This window comes from Mercenaria mercenaria, chromosome 15 (genome assembly GCF_021730395.1).
Source record: "Mercenaria mercenaria strain notata chromosome 15, MADL_Memer_1, whole genome shotgun sequence".
Taxonomy (NCBI): domain Eukaryota; kingdom Metazoa; phylum Mollusca; class Bivalvia; order Venerida; family Veneridae; genus Mercenaria; species Mercenaria mercenaria.
This window is the reverse complement of record NC_069375.1, coordinates 51,254,271-51,273,304: the sequence shown is the minus strand read 5'-3', so window position 1 is coordinate 51,273,304 and position 19,034 is coordinate 51,254,271. Positions and strand designations below refer to the sequence as shown.

General features: G+C 38.8%; 1 protein-coding gene across 2 annotated transcripts in view; it reads right to left on the bottom strand.

Annotated features, from left to right (window-relative positions):
* The window catches only part of LOC123554364 (kinesin-associated protein 3-like), a 259,985-nt gene that overhangs the window by 104,978 nt on the left and 135,973 nt on the right, over window positions 1-19,034 (bottom strand). For both annotated transcript variants that reach the window (XR_008367194.1, XM_045344464.2), the window contains exons 9-11: window positions 16,487-16,587; window positions 4,380-4,598; window positions 1,411-1,576 (exon numbers count right to left, since the gene is read on the bottom strand). Coding sequence is in view for 1 of the 2 variants with exons in the window: in XM_045344464.2 (XP_045200399.1) it covers window positions 1,411-1,576; window positions 4,380-4,598; window positions 16,487-16,587 (486 nt within the window). In the remaining variant the exon portion in view is untranslated. The remainder of the gene's footprint in view (window positions 1-1,410; window positions 1,577-4,379; window positions 4,599-16,486; window positions 16,588-19,034) is intronic.

Here is a 19,034-nt window from a genome sequence, read left to right as displayed (position 1 = left end):
AATTCTTACAAGGTATAGATATGTCAAAATACACCTAAAAATTGGAGGTACCATCCATGTTGCACCACAGAAAAGTGGTCTCGGTTTTTCCCTACGGCCAATAATAAAAAAGCTACTAAAAATAAGCTATTTATAGTAACGTAAAAGGGAAGTAATTAAAAAAAAATATTGTAAGTGAACAAAAGAAGGATCTGTCAAATAAATCTGTTGACATAAATGAAATTTCAGATCAGTATCTTCATTAGTTATGGAGATATACCCATTTTAATTTGAAATAAAGGGAGGTAATTTGACATAAAATCAGTCCATAGTTATCTACGCTGATTGTCTCAGTCCAACTAATAACAATAATGAAATTTCAAATAAGTCCTATAAGTACTTACTGATATAAATCCATTTTGATTACAATCAGGGGAGGTAACCAGATATAAAATAACTCTGGAACCTACGATTGGATCTGATTTGTCATGGAATCCAAGATTTATTGTTGTTGAAGATATTTTGGAAGTTTGTATCAAATTCAAACCATAAATGAAGTCTCTATATGGCTGCAAAAGCCAAAATAGCCAATTTTTAGGGGCCATAACTCTGGAACCCATGATGGAATCTCGCCAGTTTAAGAAAGGAAGCAATATCTTGTGGTGATACAAGTTGTGTGCAAGTTTGGTTAAAATCAAATCATAAATGAAGCTGCTTTTGAGCAGACAAGGTCAAAATAGCTAATTTTGGCCCTTTCAGGGGCCATCACTCTGGAACCCATTAAGGGATCTGGCCGGTTCAAGAAAGGAATCGAGATCTTATATTGACACAAGTTTTGTGCAAGTTTGATTAAATTTAAATCATAAATGAAGCTGCTATTGTGCAGACAAGGTCAAAATAGCTAATTCTGGTCGTATCAGGGGCCATAACTCTGGAACCCATAATGGAATCTCGCCAGTTCAAGAAGGGAACCAAGATCTTATGGTGATACAAGTTGTGTGCAAGTTTGGTTAAAATAAAATCATAAATGAAGTTGCTATAGTGCAGACAAGGTCAAAATAGCTAATTCTGGCCCTTTCAGGGGCCATTGCCCTGGAACCCATAAAGGAATCTGGCCAGTTCAAAAAAGGAAACAAGATCTTATGGTGATACAAGTTGTGTGCAAGTTTGGTTAAAATAAAATCCTAAATGAAACCACTATCGCGCAGACAAGAAATTGTTGACGGACGCACGGACGCACAGACGACAGACGAAGGGTGATCACAAAAGCTCACCTTGTCACTATGTGACAGGTGAGCTAAAAATGGCTGCTTTTTGCATGAAATGCCAGCACTCCTTAATAGCATGAAATGCAAACGTATTCTTCCATTCCATGACATTTACCCTACAAACTTTTTTACTAATATCAGAAATAAAGTACATTTAACAAACCTGGTTGCAGTTTCATTTTGATCCATGGAATTAGTTGGTATTCTTTCAAGATGAGTTCATAATCAAGATCTGGTATAGTGAGATTTCCAAGTACTCCGAGGCATTCCAGGCTAAACTCTTCATCATCACTGTGTAGAACTGCTTCTGCAAGATCACTGATGTAGTCCTAAAATTTAAAAGAAAATATCTGTGTGACTGATTTGAAATGCTTTGAAACTATCTATAACCAGAAGGAGCTTTTGTAGAAAAGCGCATGTCTCCCCAAAAGCATAGTAGTAATAGGCAAGAAGTCAATAGAGGACTGGAGCGAAAATCAAAGAGACACTTATGTTTGGCTTAGTGACTGAAATGCAATAGGGATTCGACATGTCAAAGCATCCCACAAAGTTTCAATGTTCTAGGTCAAGTGGTTCTCGTTATTAATTGGAAACGGTTTTCCATATTCTGGCCCCTGTGACCTTGACCTTTGATCGAGTGACCCTAAAAACAATAGGGGTCATCTACTCTGCATGTTCAGTCGTCCTATGAAATTTCAACAATCTGGGTCAAGTGGTTCTCAAGTTATTGATCGGGAACGGTTTTCCATGTTCTAGCCCCTGTGACCTTGACCTTTGATCTAGTGACCCTAAAATCTACAGGGGTCATCTACTCTGCATAACCAGTCATCCCATGAAGTTTCAACAATCTGGGTCAAGTGGTTCTCTAGTTATTGATTGGAAATGGTTTTCCATGTTCTGGCCCGTGACCTTGACCTTTGATGGAGTAACCGAAAAATCAACAGCGTCATCTGTTCTGCATGTCCAATCATCCTATGAAGTTTAAACATTCTGGGTCAAGAGGTTCTCAAGTTATTGATCGGAAACGGTTTTCCATGTTCTGGCCCCTGTGTGTGATCTTGACCTTTAATGGAATGATTGTAAAAACAATATGGGTCATCTACTCAGTAAGCCCAATCACCCTATGAGGTTGGAAGATTCTAGGTCAAATGGTTCTCCAGCTATTTCCATGTTCTGGCCCGTGACCTTGACCTTTGATGGAGTAACCGAAAAATCAACAGCGTCATCTGCTCTGCATGTCCAATCATCCAATGAAGTTTAAATATTCTGGGTCAAGTGGTTCTCAAGTTATTGATCGGAAACGGTTTTCCATGTTCAGGCCCCTATGACCTTGACCTTTGATGGAGTGACCCCAAAATCAATAGCGGTCATCTACTCTGCATGTCCAATCATCCTATGAAGTTTAAACATTCTGGGTCAAGTGGTTCTCAAGTTATTGATCGGAAACAGTTCTCCATGTTCTAGCCCCTGTGACCTTGACCTTTGATGGAGTGACCCCAAAATCAATAGCGGTCATCTACTCTGCATGTCCAATCATCCTATGAAGTTTAAACATTCTGGGTCAAGTGGTTCTCAAGTTATTGATCGGAAACAGTTCTCCATGTTCTAGCCCCTGTGACCTTGATTTTTGACGGAGTGACCAAAAAATCAATTATTCAGAAACGGTTTTCCATGTTCAGGCCCCTTTGACCTTGACCTTTGATGGAGTGACCCTGAAAACAATATGAGTCATCTACTCCATAAGCCCAATCACCCTATGAAGTTTGAAGGTTCTAGGTCAAATGGTTCTCCAGTTATTGATCGGAAATGAAGTGTGACGGACAGGGTAAAAACAATGTGTCCCCCAGATATTTTTTTTTTGGGGGGGGGGGGGGGGGGGGGTGGGGGAGTGTGTGGGGGAGGAGACATAATTAACTAGAGCTATCACTAAAGGTGATGAATGTAGCCTCCCGCATGCACGTTCACAGTACATTGCAATTTGACGCACACAAGACTGCATAATTATGTGTACTGTATGTATTTAGACTGTATGTATACAGCAGAGTAACAAAAAATAAATTCCCATAACTATGCAGAATATTTATCTAAAAGAACGTAACATGCACAACTAGGGTTGGTACTGATCACGTGTGTGAAGTTTCATTAAATTGTGTGCAAGGGTTCGGAAGATTAGGCGCGCACAAGATTGCATATGCAGATTGTATGAACATAGTATGTTAACAAGAAACAAAGTCCCATAACTCTGCAATTTTTGTTGTTGAAAGAGCCTAATATGCCCCATGCATACCTACTGTTGTTACTAATCACTTGTGTGAAGTTTCATTAAATTGTGTCAAGGGGATGAGGAGAGATGGTGCGCACAAGATTGTGTGTATGTATATAGTATAATAACAAAAAACAAAGTCCCGTAACTCTGCAATTTTTTTTTCTGAAAGAACCTAACATGCCCCATGCACAACTACTGTTGTTACTGATCACTTGTGTGAAGTTTAATTAAATTGTGTCAAGGGGATGAGGAGAGATGGTGCGCACAAGATTGTGTCTACGGACAGATGGACAGACAGACAGACAGACAGACGGACGGACACACAGACAGACAACCTGAAACCAGTATACCCCGCCTTACAACTTTGTTGTCGGGGGGTACAATAATGGCATTAACATGAAGTCAAATGTTAGCAGTATATTAGAACTTTTGATTTTGAGTCAAAACCTCAAAATGTCATGAGGTCTCATAATTTGGAAGCCCTATCAGTCGAACAAAAGTAAACTTTACAGTCCGAAAGTACATTTTACCCACTATCTAACACAATACTTTGCTTATGGACAAGTTTTTTTGTCTCGATGATTATGTAACCTGCCAGTCTACCAAAGTAATGTAACTTTGCTTAAACTTCAATGCAAACAATGTGTTGATCTCATGTGTAATAAGGAACAGTGTTACTTCTCTGGAAGGCATTTTCATTTATTTTACATACCTTAGTTCCATTGTTTTTTACTATGGAATAATTAGTGAATTTAATGAGCTGGTACACCATATCACTGACCTAGCTGAACTGCTATGAATTTCCATGATTCTAATTTGGTATAGGTACTTAATTTCATGAATCTGTATAAACATATTTCACTCACAATGAACAGATTTTTAGTTGGGCCGTCATGTTCTGATACGTTTCTTATCATCTTCATCAGCAGAGAATCTTTGAATCTGAACGCTCGTTTCATCAACATTTTGAGGCCCTGCCCCTCACAGATGATCTGTGCTGTTCTCTTGTTAGAGGCCAGGTTGATACACAGTGCCAGTAACTCTATGTCTGGATTCTCAGGAGATTCTAACATCATCTTCATCACCTATCACAGGAGGGATTCACATTTTAAACATTTTACATCAAAATCCATTAATGTATACAATTGCTGAAAACAACATAAGAAAATGGACATAATTATACAGTAAAATTATGTGTCAGTATGACATGTTTTAGCCTAACAAGTAAACTTTCACTGAAATTTCATGTCACTTTTTATAACAGCAAATATAAAACTTGAGCTGCTTTTTAGAAAAGCGCATGTCTCCCACAACTGCCTAATCATCTGAATAGTAAGTCTGTCTTTATATACTGTTTACTGAGTAAATGGCCTTCCATTATGTATCTGAGTCAATCAAGCACCTGGCATCAGTTTTTCAGTAATTCAAGGGCCATAATTCCAAAGTGCCTGGGCCAATTTGGCTAGTTATCAAACTTGGCCGAGGCCTTCTTGTCAAACATGTTTTGTTCAAGTTTGGTGATAATCGGATAAGAACTATTTGACTTAAGAGTGCGGACAAGATTTGTGACAGACACACACAGACAGGAGTAAATCAATATGTCTCCCACACCACTGTGTGGTGGGAGACATAATTACCAGAAGTTTCTCAATTTAACCACAGTGCTTTTTTTTTATATTCATGACATTCAGCAGCAAGTTTTCTATGATAGTACGCTTCTCAGAATATGTAGAGCAAAACCCCTCCTGGGCAAAACCCTTCCCATTGAATTTTTAATAAGTTGACAAAACCTCTCCCTTAAAGTTTCCTTGATTTTTTATTTCAAGGAATTTCCATACAGATATAGTTCTAGTGATCAATCAATGACACAAATAATAACCCTACCCTGCATTTATCTATACATCTGTATGACACAAGTTAAAAGGAACAATGAAGTAACTGTATTATGAACATGAAATGCCCCCTTTGATGTATTCATTAATTGCACAAGAAACAGAAATTATTTGGTCATTGTACACAAAAGTTCTATTGTTCTGGGTCAATGTGACCTTGACCTTTGACCTACTGACCTCAATGATTAACCTCCCTATCAACTTTCACGATCCTAGGACCAAGCATTCTCAAGTTATTGTCTGGAAATGGTTTAACTGTTCTGGGTCACTGTGACCTTGACCTCTGGTCTCAAAATCAATAAGGGTCATCTGCTTGTCATCACCAACCTCCCTATCAATTTTCATGATCCTAGGCCCAAGTGTTCTTGAGTTATCGTCTGGAAACCGTTTAACTGTTCCGGGTCACTGTGATCTTGACCTTTGACGTACTGACCTCAAAATCAATAGGGGTCATCTGCTGGTCATGATCAACTTCCCTATCAACTTTCACGATCCTAGGCCTAAGCATTCTCAAGCTATCGTAAAGACTGTTCCATGTCACTGTGACCTTGACCTCTGAACTACTGACCTCAAAATCTTTAGGGGTTTTCTGCTGGTCATGATAAACCTCCCTATCATCTTTCGTGATCCTAGGCCCAAGCGTTCTTGAGTTATCATCCGGAAATCATTGAACTTTTCCAGGTCACTGTGACCTTGACCTTTTACCTACTGACCTCAAAATCAATAGGGTTCATCTGCTGCTCATAACTAACGTCCCTATCAACTTTCATGATCCTAAGCCCAAGCATTCTTGAGTTATCATCCGGAAACCGTTTAACTGTTCCGGGTCACTGTGACCTTGACCTTTGATCTACTGATCTCAAAATCGATAGGGGTCATCTGCTGGTTATGACCAACCTCCCTATCAACTTTCATGATCCTAGGCCAAAGCGTTCTTGAGTTATCATCCGGAAACGGATTGGTCTACATACCGACAGACCGACCAACCTACCGACCGACATCTGCAAAACAATATACCCCTCCTTCTTTGAAGGGGGGCATAAAAACTTAGCGATAAGACATTTCATTGTAATGTCAATTTTCATGGTAAAAACTGAAGAATTTTGTTTTGTTTTTATATATGATATGTGACATGGTACAAATACAGGGTTCCCACTCATTTCCGTGAAAATAATTCAAGGACTTTTCCAGGACATTTTCACAAAATTCAAGGACTAATAGAGCGCCTCGTGGTTCAAAGGTAGAGCGCCCAAATCTGATCCAGAAATTGTAGGTTCAAGTCCTGTCAGAAGTGAAATTCTTTCACTGCCTCTCAGATCTTTAATAGGTGTAGAACTTTAAGAAAATATGCTAGAGCTATCCCTAAAGGGGATGAATACCTCTGCCTCGCTCACTGTCACTTGGTTAAAGTAGTACTGTTTAAGAGACATAATGGAAAATATCTAGGTCCAAGGTATCTCCCCTTTGCTAGATTATCTTGTAATATGAACATCCTCATGTCATATACTACCAGTCTGTAAAGTTTCAACAAAACCCTTCAAATAGTTTAGAGTTAGGTTCACAAGAATCATGGAAAGACATAAATGGACAGATGGACAGACTCCCTCTTTGAACTACATCGGTGGGGGTATAATACATGTAAATTTAATTAAACTAAAAAACAGGACTCATATTACCATTTTATTAATTCAACTAACTTATTCCCAGAACATTTAAGTAATAAACTGCAACTAAAAAACTTGTTTACAAGGAAATGTTTAACCATAACCAAAAGTTATTTGCTCAAAATAAGTTTAAAGAATTCAATTTATGAAATCTCAAAGAAAGTCTACACACCAAAGTACATTCTACACAATCATGTCATATAAGTAAGTTCTGCTGTGCTTCTGTATATCTGCCAATTTTCAGACTTTTGACGTCGTATTTTACACTAGCTTTGCCAATTTCTCTTCTTTGTAGGAAAGAAATCATTTTTCAAAGTGTGCCACGTTTTTCTTTCATCTTAATCACCGATGCTTTACAAAGAAAGACAACTCCATAATTATAGACTAAGTAGGTGTAACACTACTGAAATCTCAACTGATGTGAAGAGTTGTCGTTCCTTACAATCTTAAAGACGCGAATTTTTCAAGAACAGCGATAGCAATGCCGGTGTTTCTCTATTTAAATATGTTTGCTGTTTATGTACAATGGCAATATTGTTAGCAATATTTGTCCAGAAAGAACAAAATTCCTGACTTTTTCCAGGTTTTTTGCTCTTTCATTAAAATTCAAGTACTTTCAAGGCCTTGAAAATGAAATGAAAATTCAAGGACTTTTCAAGTTTTCCAGGAAGCGTGGGAACCCTGCAAATAATATACAAAGTATATCTAAATTTCAGCTTAAAAAGTGGATCTGGATTTATTTTATTAGACTTGATGTCATACAAATTGCATGTATTTGACAACTTTTTTGCATTGACATAAGTTCTTCATTTAACTAGAGCTATCACTGAAAGTGATGAATGTACCCCCGCATGCACTGACACTGTACATTGCAACTGACGCACACAAGATTGCGTAATTATGTGGACTATATGTATATAGACTATGTATACATGTATAGTATAGTAACAAAAATCAAAGTCCTATAACTCTGCAAAATATTTTTCTGGAAGAACCTAACATGCACCATGCACAAGTAAGGTTGGTACTGATCACTTGTGTGAAGTGTCATTAAATTGTGTGCAATGGTTTGGGAGATTAGGCGCGCACAAGATTGCATATACAGACTCTATGTATATAGTATAGTAACAACAAGAGCTGTCTCCGTAGGATGACACATGCCCCCGATGGCACTTTGAATGAATAGTTATGGCCGATGTTAGAGTTTAGGACCTTTGACCTACGGAGCTGGGTCTTGCGTGCGACACATTGTCTTACTGTGTCACACATTCATGCATAGTTATTTTAAAATCCATGCATGAATGACAAAGATATGGACCGGACATGCCCATCAATGCACTATCATGAAAAATGATCTTTAACGTCTAAGTGTGACCTTGACCTTTGAGCTACGGACCTGGGTCTTGCGTGTGACACATCGTCTTATTGTGGTACACATTCATGCCAAGTTATTTGAAAATCCATCCATCGATGACAAAGATATGGACCGGACACGCCCATCAATGCACTATCCTTTAACGTCTAAGTGTGACCTTGACCTTTGAGCTACGGACCTGGGTCTTGCGCACTGCACGTCGTCTTACTGTGGTACACATTCATGCCAAGTTATTTGAAAATCCATCCATCGATGACAAAGAAATGGACCGGACACGCCCATCAATGCACTATCCTTTAACGTCTAAGTGTGACCTTGACCTTTGAGCTACGGACCTGGGTCTTGCGCACTGCACGTCGTCTTACTGTGGTACACATTCATGCCAAGTTATTTGAAAATCCATCCATCGATGACAAAGATATGGACCGGACACGCCCATCAATGCACTATCCTTTAACGTCTAAGTGTGACCTTGACCTTTGAGCTACGGACCTGGGTCTTGCGCACTGCATGTCGTCTTACTGTGGTACACATTCACGCCAAGTTATTTGAAAATCCATCCATCGATGACAAAGATATGGACCGGACACGAAAATTGCGGACAGACCGACAGAACGACAGACTGACAGACCGACAGACAGACGGTTCAAAAACTATATGCCTCCCTTCGGGGGCATAAAAAACAAATCCCATAACTCTGCAGAACATGTATCTAAAAGAAAGTAACATGCACCATGCACAACAAGGTACTGATCACTTGTGTGAAGTTTCATTAAATTCTGTTCAAGAGTTCAGGAGATTAGGCATGCACAAGACTGCATATGCAGACCGTACGTATATGGTATATTAACAAAAAAAAACAAAGTCCCATAACTGTGCAGACATTTTTTTTTCTGAAAGAACCTAATATGCACCATGCACAACTAGGGTTACTACTGATCACTTGTGTTAAGTTTCATTGAATTGTGTGCATGGGTTCAGGAGATTTAGCGTGCACAATATTGCATATGCAGACTCTATGTATATAGTAAAGTAACAAAAAACAAAGTCCCGTAACTCTTCAAATTTTTTTTCTGAAAGAACCTAACATGCACCATGCACAATTACTGTTGTTAGTAACCTGCTACTGATCACTTGTATGAAGTTTCATTAAATTGTGTCAAGGGGATGAGGAGAGATGGTGTGCACAAGATTGTGTCTACAGACAGATGGACAGATGGACGGATGGACAGACAGACAACCTGAAACCAGTATACCTCCCCTTACAACTTAGTTGTTCGGGGGGTACAATAATCCAGTTATAACTGGGGATTAAGTATTTATCAATGACTTGATAGGTAGGACTATCTGCAAGAGCAGGTACATGGAAATTAAATGAGAAGTTTATGCAAATCATAAACAACATGCTTCAAAACAGAACAAGACTTAAGTAATATATTTGGTCTTAAAATGTTAAATATAAATATAAGCAATCAACTTCAAAATTTTTGGTATCTCTATTCAATGGACAGTTACTGTTCAGTAAAGTTTAAACAAGAGGGCCAAGATGGCCCTAGGTCGCTCACCTGAGAAACATGCTATAACACACAGTGTAAACATGTTTGACCTAGTGATTTCATGGAAAAAAATATTCTGACCAATTATCATTAAAATTGGAGCAAATAATCTTGAGTATAAATATTTTCTTTGATTTGACCTAGTGACCTAGTTTTTGACCCCAGATGACCCATATTCGAACTTGACCTAGATTTTATCAAGGCTATCATTCTGACCAAATTTCATGAAGATTAATTGAAAAATACAGCCTCTATCGCATACTGTAAACCTAGAAATGTTCGCGGATACTACGTTTCGCATTTTTCAAAACGCAGACATTTTCGCGGATACAAATATTCGCGGAATCATCCGTCGCGAATCCCGCGAAAATGAAGTTGCAAGTGAACATATTTAGTATACTAAAGTAAGTATCACGACATAACACCATTTAAAGTATTCTTGAAAACGTTCAGTTTTTTGTACCCTTTAATTATATATGTACCCCAATCATTTTCATCCATATCAACTGTTATCCCCACCCACCCCCACCCCTCGATTATTGACAGTCAGTAAATTGCTGTTATTACACTGTCATTTAAAGCAGTATCTTTTTTAGATGATTAAACTACATTTAGCAGAAATAAGTACAAATAATATATCGCATTGGCTGCCGACTATAAATTACATGTATATGTCGTTCGATAGATGCATATTGTTTCTGTTTTTATCCCCTGTTTGCCTGACGGATCGATATTGAACAGGCTGTTGCATTATACAAAAATAACTTGTCAATCAATTGAGTTAATGTGGATTTGTGCACTCATTATATACAATTATTGTACTAGAATTTGAGTTATCAATATCCAGGTATGTGTAAGTGAAGAACATTTATATAGCGATCTGTTTAAGCTGAAGCTAGAATCTTTCGCGTTTTTGTTAGATCAGACTTTTTCGCGGCTATCTAATTTCATGGAAATATACTACCCGCGAAAGGCGCTAATTTAAAAAGCACGAAAACATTTCTAGGCTTACAGTACACAAGGTTTTTCTTTGACCCAGTGACCTAGTTTTTGACCCCTGACTACCATATTCGAACTTGACCTAGATTTCATCAAGGCAACCATTCAGACCAAATTTTATGAAAATCCAGCGTAAAATGCAGCCCCTATTGCATACACAAGGTTTTTCCTTGATTTGACCTAGTGACCTAGTTTTTAAACCCAGATGACCCATTTTCAAATTCGGCCTAGATTTCATTAAGGTTATCATTTTGACTTAATTTCAGGAAGATCAATTGAAAAATACAGCCTCTATCGCATATATAAGCTTTTCCTTTGATTTGACCAGTGATCTACTTTTTGACCCCAGATGACCCATATTCGAACTTGACCTAGATTTCATCAAGGCAATCATTTTGACCAAAATTCATGAAGATTAATTGAAAAATACAGCCTCTATCGCATACACAAGGTTTTTCTTTTATTTGACCTAGTGACCTAGTTTTTGATCCCAGATGACCCATATTCAAACTGAGCCTAGATTTCATCAAGGTAATCATTCCGACCAAAATTCATAAAGATTAATTGAAAAATACAGCCTCTAGCGCATACACAAGGTTTTTCTTTGATTTGACCTAGTGACCTAGTTTTTGATCCCAGATGACCCATTTTCAAACTCGGCCTAGATTTCATCAAGGTAATCATTCTGACCAAATTTCATGAAGATCAGCTGAAAAACACAGCCTGTATCACATACACAAGCTAAATGTTGACAGACGACAGATGACAGACGCCGGACGCCAGACACTGAGCGATCAGAAAAACTCACCTAAGCACTGCTCAGCTGAGCTAAAAAACAGTTGTTGATACCTAACTATAAAAATAATTTCATTAATTATGATAAATTATGCTTTATCATGATAATTCTGTTAAATGCATGGGAGGGGTTATGTCCACTTCAAGAAATATCAGTGTGAGTCATTTTGTCTATACCCAAAGTGAAGTTTCAACCACACAGCAAGCATTGAGGGGCTAGTGATTCAAAGTCATTGACCTTTACCACTGAGCAAGGGAGGCAAGCATTGAGGGGCTAGTGATTCACAGTCATTGACCTTTACCACTGAGCCAGGGAGGCAAGCACTGAGGGGCTAGTGATTCAAAGTCATTGACCTTTACCACTGAGCCAGGGAGGCAAGCATTGCGGGGCTAGTGATTCAAAGTCATTGACCTTTACCACTGAGCCAGGGAGGCAAACACTGTGGGGCTAGTGATTCAAAGTCATTGACCTTTACCACTGAGCAAGGGAGGCAAGCACTGCAGGGCTAGTGATTCAGTCATTGACCTTTACCACTGAGCCAGGGAGGCAAGCACTGTGGGGCTAGTGATCCAAAGTCATTGACCTTTACCACTGAGCCAGGGAGGCAAGCACTGCGGGGCTAGTGATTCAAAGTCATTGACCTTTACCACTGAGCCAGGGGGGCAAGCATAGGAGGAGATGTCATTAGAAGTTTTTTCTATTTTTAGCTCTTGCAGCCCCTATCTGCAACCAAGTGTTTGAACAACTTTGGTAAAGGGCCAGCAGTTTCACACAGGATTTTTAAAGTTTCAACTATATACATATAGGGAAAAGTGACCACGCCCTCTGGCGGCCATTTTTTTGGACAAATCAAAATAAGTTGAAAATCTTGGTAGAGGATCACACAAGGACCATTTGTGTAAAATCGGACAAGCAGTTTCATACAAAATGATTTTTAAAATTTCCACTATATACATATAGGGAAAAGTGACCACGTCCTCTGGCGGCCATATTTTTTGACAAATCGGTATTATCTGAACAATCTTGTTAGAGGGTCACACAAGGACCACTTGTGTAAAATTATTCTAAAACTGGGCCATTAGTATCACACAAGAAGATTTTTAAAGTTTCCACTATGTACATATAGGGAAAAGTGACCAAGCCCTCTGGTGGCCATGTTTTTTGAAGAATCAAAATAATTTGAACAGTCTTGGTAGAGGGTCACACAAGGACCATTTGTGTAAAATTATTCTAAAATCGGACAAGCAGTTTCATACAAGAAGATTTTTAAAGTTTCCTCTATATACATATAGGGAAAAGTGACCACGCCCTCTGGCGGCAATGTTTTTGTTGAATCAGTATAATTTGAACAATCTTGGTAGAGGGTAGCATAAGGACCATTTGTGTGAAATTATTTCAAAATTGGACCATCCGTTTAGGAGGAGATGTCATTAGAAGTTTTTTCTATTTTTAGCTCTTGCAGCCCCTATCATTCTGCAACCAAGTGGAACCGTTTGAACAACTTTGGTAGAGGACCACTCAAGGAACATCATGGCCAAGATTCATCAAAATCCATTCAGTGGTTTTGGAGGAGATGTCGTTTAAACACAAATATTGATGATAGACGAGTTGACGCACGGACGCACGGATGACGGACACAGCGTGATCACAATACCTCACCATGAGCACTTTGTGCTCACGTGAGCTAAAAACAAGAAAGTAGGTCAGTAGGTCAAGGTTACAGTCTAATTACTTGGGGTCATAAGGTAATTATAATTAACAGTCTAGGAAACAGGGGTGGTATAGTACGTCATCAACAGGTGCGCGCAACACTTCCCGATGCGGCTTTTTTATGTCAAAACACCTCGATTCGGTGAGTAAACTTGCGATTATTTCATTGGTAACAAATAGATCTGGAAACGACATATAGTCTAAAGTACCCGCACATTTTGTGTCTCTAGTTTATCACTGACGTTTGCATTTTTCAAGAAAGTCTTACGTTTAAGAGAACATTCGAGCACAATGCACTTCATGGAAACACTTCCCCATTCACCACACCATATTATATCGCATAGAAAGAGTTTTCATGCATTTCTAATGACTAAATGCCTTGACGGGTGTTCTTTTATGGCAAACAGAGGTCAGTGATACCTTAATTAATTATTGGAATCTATAGTTTCAAAGAAATCAGTAATATAAAATTTCGCCTTCCCGGTTCACCAGGTAAAACGATGCACTTCCCGGCTCACCGCCCGTGTGGCATCATGTTTGACTTAATTATATGTAGCCTTTCAATTAATTTTGACGCATGGTACTTCAATTGCCATACCAGCAAAACTAGTATTTAGCAATGAACGTTTATGTCAGTAAAACAGTGTTTAATTTACTTTCAAGGGCTATATTATGACAGATTTACTCTTTCTTTTTCAGATCATAACAGAAACACCTGAGATATTCTGTTTATCAGAATTAAATTATGAAGCTAAACACTTGGGGTTCAGCAGTATGATATCCGTAGAGAGATGAACATAAACTGCATATAGTGATTCATGCATTTCTCGGGAATAAAATGACAATCAAAAAAATCAGAATTGTAGAAAGAACAATACCCGCTTGTGGATGTTTGTGAAAAAGTCAGAAATGAAGACCACAGAAGTAGTCGTTGTAAAATCAAGTGACCCCTGGGGCGGGGTCAATTTTGACCCAGGGGTCATGATTAGAACAACTTTAGTAGAGGTCCACTAGGCAATGCTACATGTCAAATATCTAAGCTCTAGGGCTTCTGGTTTTTGAGAAGAAGATTTTTAAATATTTTCCAATGTAAAATCAAGTGACCCCTGGGGCGGGGTCAATTATGACCCCGGGATCATGACTTGAACAAATTTGGTAGAGGTCAACTAGGCAATGCTTCACACCAAACATCTAGGCTTCTGGTTTTTGAGGAGAAGATTTTTTAAGTTTTTCCTTTTGGTTGCCATGGCAACCAGAGTTCTGCATGGAATTCAATCCTTTGAACGATTTTTGTAGAGCTTCACCCAAGGAACATTCCTGTGAAGTTTGGATAAAATTGGCCTAGCAGTTTATGTCCTTTAAAGTAAAAGTTTATGGACGACAGACAACGGACGCCGGACGGTGACTGATCAGAAAAGCTCACCCTGAGCCTTTGGCTCTGGTGAGCTAAAAACAAGAAAGTAGGTCACTAGGTCTAGGTCACACTCGGATGACCCCTTATCACTTGGGGTCATCAGGTAAATATGATTAAACAGTGTGGGAAATATGATCTGATAATATTTGAAGTATTTTTTCCTATATAACTAGTGACCCCTGGGGCGGGGCCTCTTTTCACCCCAGGGGCATAATTCGAACAATCTTGTTAGAGATCAACTAGGCAATGATACCAACAAAATATCAAAGGCATAGGCCTTGAACTTTCAGACAAGAAGATTTTTAAAAAAAATTCCCATATAAGTCTATGTAAAACTTGGGACCCCAGGGCAGGGCCTCTTTTCACTCCAGGGGAATAATTTGAACAATCTTGGTAGAGGACCACAAGGCAATGCTACAAACCAAATATCAAAAGCCTAGGTCATGTGGTTTTAGACAAGAAGATTTTTAAAGTTTTTTTCCTATACAAGTCTATATATATCAACCATGTGACCCCCCCCCCCCCCCCTGGGCGGGGCCATATTTCATCCTAGGGGGATCATTTGAACAATCTAGGTAGAGGCCCACTATATGATGCTATATACCAAATATCAAAGCCGTACGCCCGTTTGTTTTTGACAAGAAGATTTTCAAAGTTTTTCCCTATATAAGTCTATAGAAACAATGTGACCCCCCAGGGCGGAGCTGTATAATATCCTAGGGGGAAAATTTGAACAATCTTTGTAGAGGCCCACTAGATAATGCTACATACTAAATATCAAAGCCCTAGGCCTTATGGTTTTGGACAAGAAGATTTTCAAAATTTTTCCATATATAAGTCTATATAAACCATGTGACCCTTGGGGTGGGGCCATACTTGACCCTAGGGGGATAATTTGGACAATCTTGGTAGAGACCCACTAGATGATGCTACATACCAAATATCAAAGCCCCCAGGCCTTGTGTTTTTGTACAAGAAGGTTTTTAAAGTTTTTCCTTTCAGTTGCAACCAGAGTTCTGTATGGAATTCAATTCTTTGAAAATTTTTTAAAGAAGACCATCCAAGGATCATCCCTGTGAAGTTCCATCAAAATTGGCTTGGTGGTTTAGGAGTAGATGTTGTTTAAAGGAAAGTGTGGATGGACGGACACCGGACAGACGGACGCCGGACAGCCGGACGCCGGACGGTGAGCAATCACAATAGCTCGCTCTGAGCCTTTGGCTAAGGTGAGCTAATAAAAAAGCCCTATGACCTGTGGTTTTGGACAAGAAGATTTTTAAAGTTTTTCCTTTCAGTTCCCATGGCAACCAGAGTTCTATATGGAATTCAATTCTTTGAAAATTTTTTTAAAGAAGACTATCCAAGGAACATCCCTGTGAAGTTTCATCAAAATTGGCCTAGTGGTTTAGGAGGAGATGTTGTTTAAAGGAAAGTGTGGACGGACGGACGGACTCCGGACGGTGAGCAATCACAATAGCTCACCCTGAGCCTTTGGGTCAGGTGAGCTAATAAAAAAACATGAGTTTAAAGATAAAGCTGAACCTATTACAATGAAATAATAACTTACCATGGGTATACAATCAGTATATGTGAACATTGACTTTGACTTGTCATCCATGGATATATGGTACAATATACATAACACTATCAGCTTATGGTTTTCGTTATCTGAAAGAGTGTACGTTCAATTTAACAATATATATTTGATTTATGTTTTCTAGGAAAAACAGAAATCCATTTTATGTTTTCGGAGTTGAAATTTAAGACTGCATACTTGTGAAATACCTGTTATAGTTTGTCTGGGAAGTACCCTCAATAAAATTGATCCAATGCACAGAAGTGGCTAATGTTTTTCGCTATCCATCATGAGAATGGATTTTAGATTCCCAAGATGGGGCTAGTCAGACACTGTGTACGGAAAATGCAATTATTTTTTCATTTAGCAAGTAAACAAAACACTACTTGCAAAACAAAGGGCTGTCCATAAGAAAACATGCTTGACTATTCAACAATTTCTAAGCAAACAAGAGCTCGTCGAACACGAAATGCCCCCCTTGATGCATTCAGTAATTGCACAAGGAACAGAAATTATATGCTCACTGTAAACAAAAGTTCTACCATTCTGGTTTAATCCGACCTTGACCTTTAACCTATTAACCTAACAAGAGATTACAGAGTGATCTTGGCGCCATCCACTGTGCCATTTTTGAATGTTTCAAATTTCAAGACCAGCTCAAGGTCAAAATCAAGGTCAAATTTCATTTTGGTACAAAACAATGTGTATGTGATCCAAATTTGAAAGCTGTGGCTTGAGAAATGTGAAAGTAGGTTATAGGTAAAAATCAATGTCAAATTTCAATTCAGAACACAAAAATATGCAAGTGGTCCAAATTTGAAGCCTGTAGCTTCAGAAATGTGAATTAGGTCACTAGGTCAATCTCAAGATCAAAGTTCATTTCGGTACACAAAACTATGCATGTGGTTCAAATCTGAAGGCTGTAGCTTGAGAAATGTGAAAGTAGGTCACTAGGTCAAAATCAAGGTCAAATTTTATTTCGGAACACAAAACTATGCAAGTGGTCCAAATTTGAAGCCTGTACCTTCAGAAATGTGAAAGTAGGTCACTAGGTCAATCTCAAGATCAAAGTTCATTTCAGTTCACAAAACTATGCTTGTGGTTCAAATTTGAAGGCTGTAGATTGGGAAATGTGAAAGTAGGTCACTAGGTCAAAATCAAGGTCAAATTTTATTTTGGAACAAAAAACTATGCATGTGGTCCAAATCTGAAGCCTGTACCTTCAAAATGTGAAAGTAGGTCACTAGGTCAATAACAAGGTCAAGCTTTTTTCGGTACACAAACCTATGCAAGTGGTCCAAATTTGAAGGTTGTAGTAGGTCATTAGGTCAAGATCAAGGTCAACACATGTCAAGGTTCATCTTGCCACTCAAAACTACAAAAAGTCATGTGGTCCAAATTTGAATGATGTAAGTAATGGACATGAAGATTCTAAGTTTTTCCCTATATAAGTCTATATGAACCATATGACCCCTGGGGCGGGGCCATATTTGACCCTAGAAGGATAATTTGAACAAACTTGGTAGAGAACCACTAAATGATGCTACATTACAAAATATCAAAACCATAGTCTTTGTGGTTTGGACAAGAAGATTTTCAAAGTTTTTCCCTATATAAGTCTATGTAAACCATGTGACCCCCAGGGCGGAGCCATATTTGACCCTATGGGAATAATTTGAACAATCTTAGTAGAGGACCATTAAATGATGTCATATACAAAATATCAAAGCCCTAGGCCCTGTGGTTTTGGACAAGAGGTTTTTCAAAGTTTTTTCCTATATAAGTCTATACAAACCATGTGACCCCCGGGGTGGGGCCATATTTGACCCCAGGGAAATAATCTGAACAATCTTGGTAGAGGACCACTAGATTTTGCTACATACCAAATATCATAGCCCTAGGCACTATGGTTTTGGACAAGAAGATCAGAAACCGTTTAACTGTTCCTGGCCAATGTGACCTTGACCTTTGACCTCAAAATCAATAGGGGTCATCTGCTGGTCATGGCCAACCTAACTATCAATTTTCCTGACACTAGGCCAAGCGTTCTTGAGTTATTGCCTGGAAACCATTTTACTGTTCCTGGTCACTGTGACCTTGACCTTTGACATACTGACCTCAAAATCACTAGGGGTCATCTGCTGGTCATGACCAACCTCCCTAAGTATGACCTTGACCTTTGAGCAAGGGCTCCGGGATTTGCGCATGACACGTTGTCTCATCATGGAGAACATCTGTACCAAGTAATATTGAAATCCCTTAATGAATGACAGAGTTATGGACCGGACACGAAACAGACCCTGTTCATGCCATGTTAACATTTGACTACTAAGTGTGACCTTGACCTTTGAGCTAGGGGTCTGAAAGTTGTGCATGACACATCGTCTTATTATGACATACAATTTTGCCAATTGATATTAAAATCCCTTCATGGATGAGAGAGTTATGGACCGGACAGGAAAAAAGCCCTGTTGACCTTTGACCTCTAACTGTGACCTTGACCTTTGAGTTAGGGGTGCAGGTTTTGCGCATGACACGT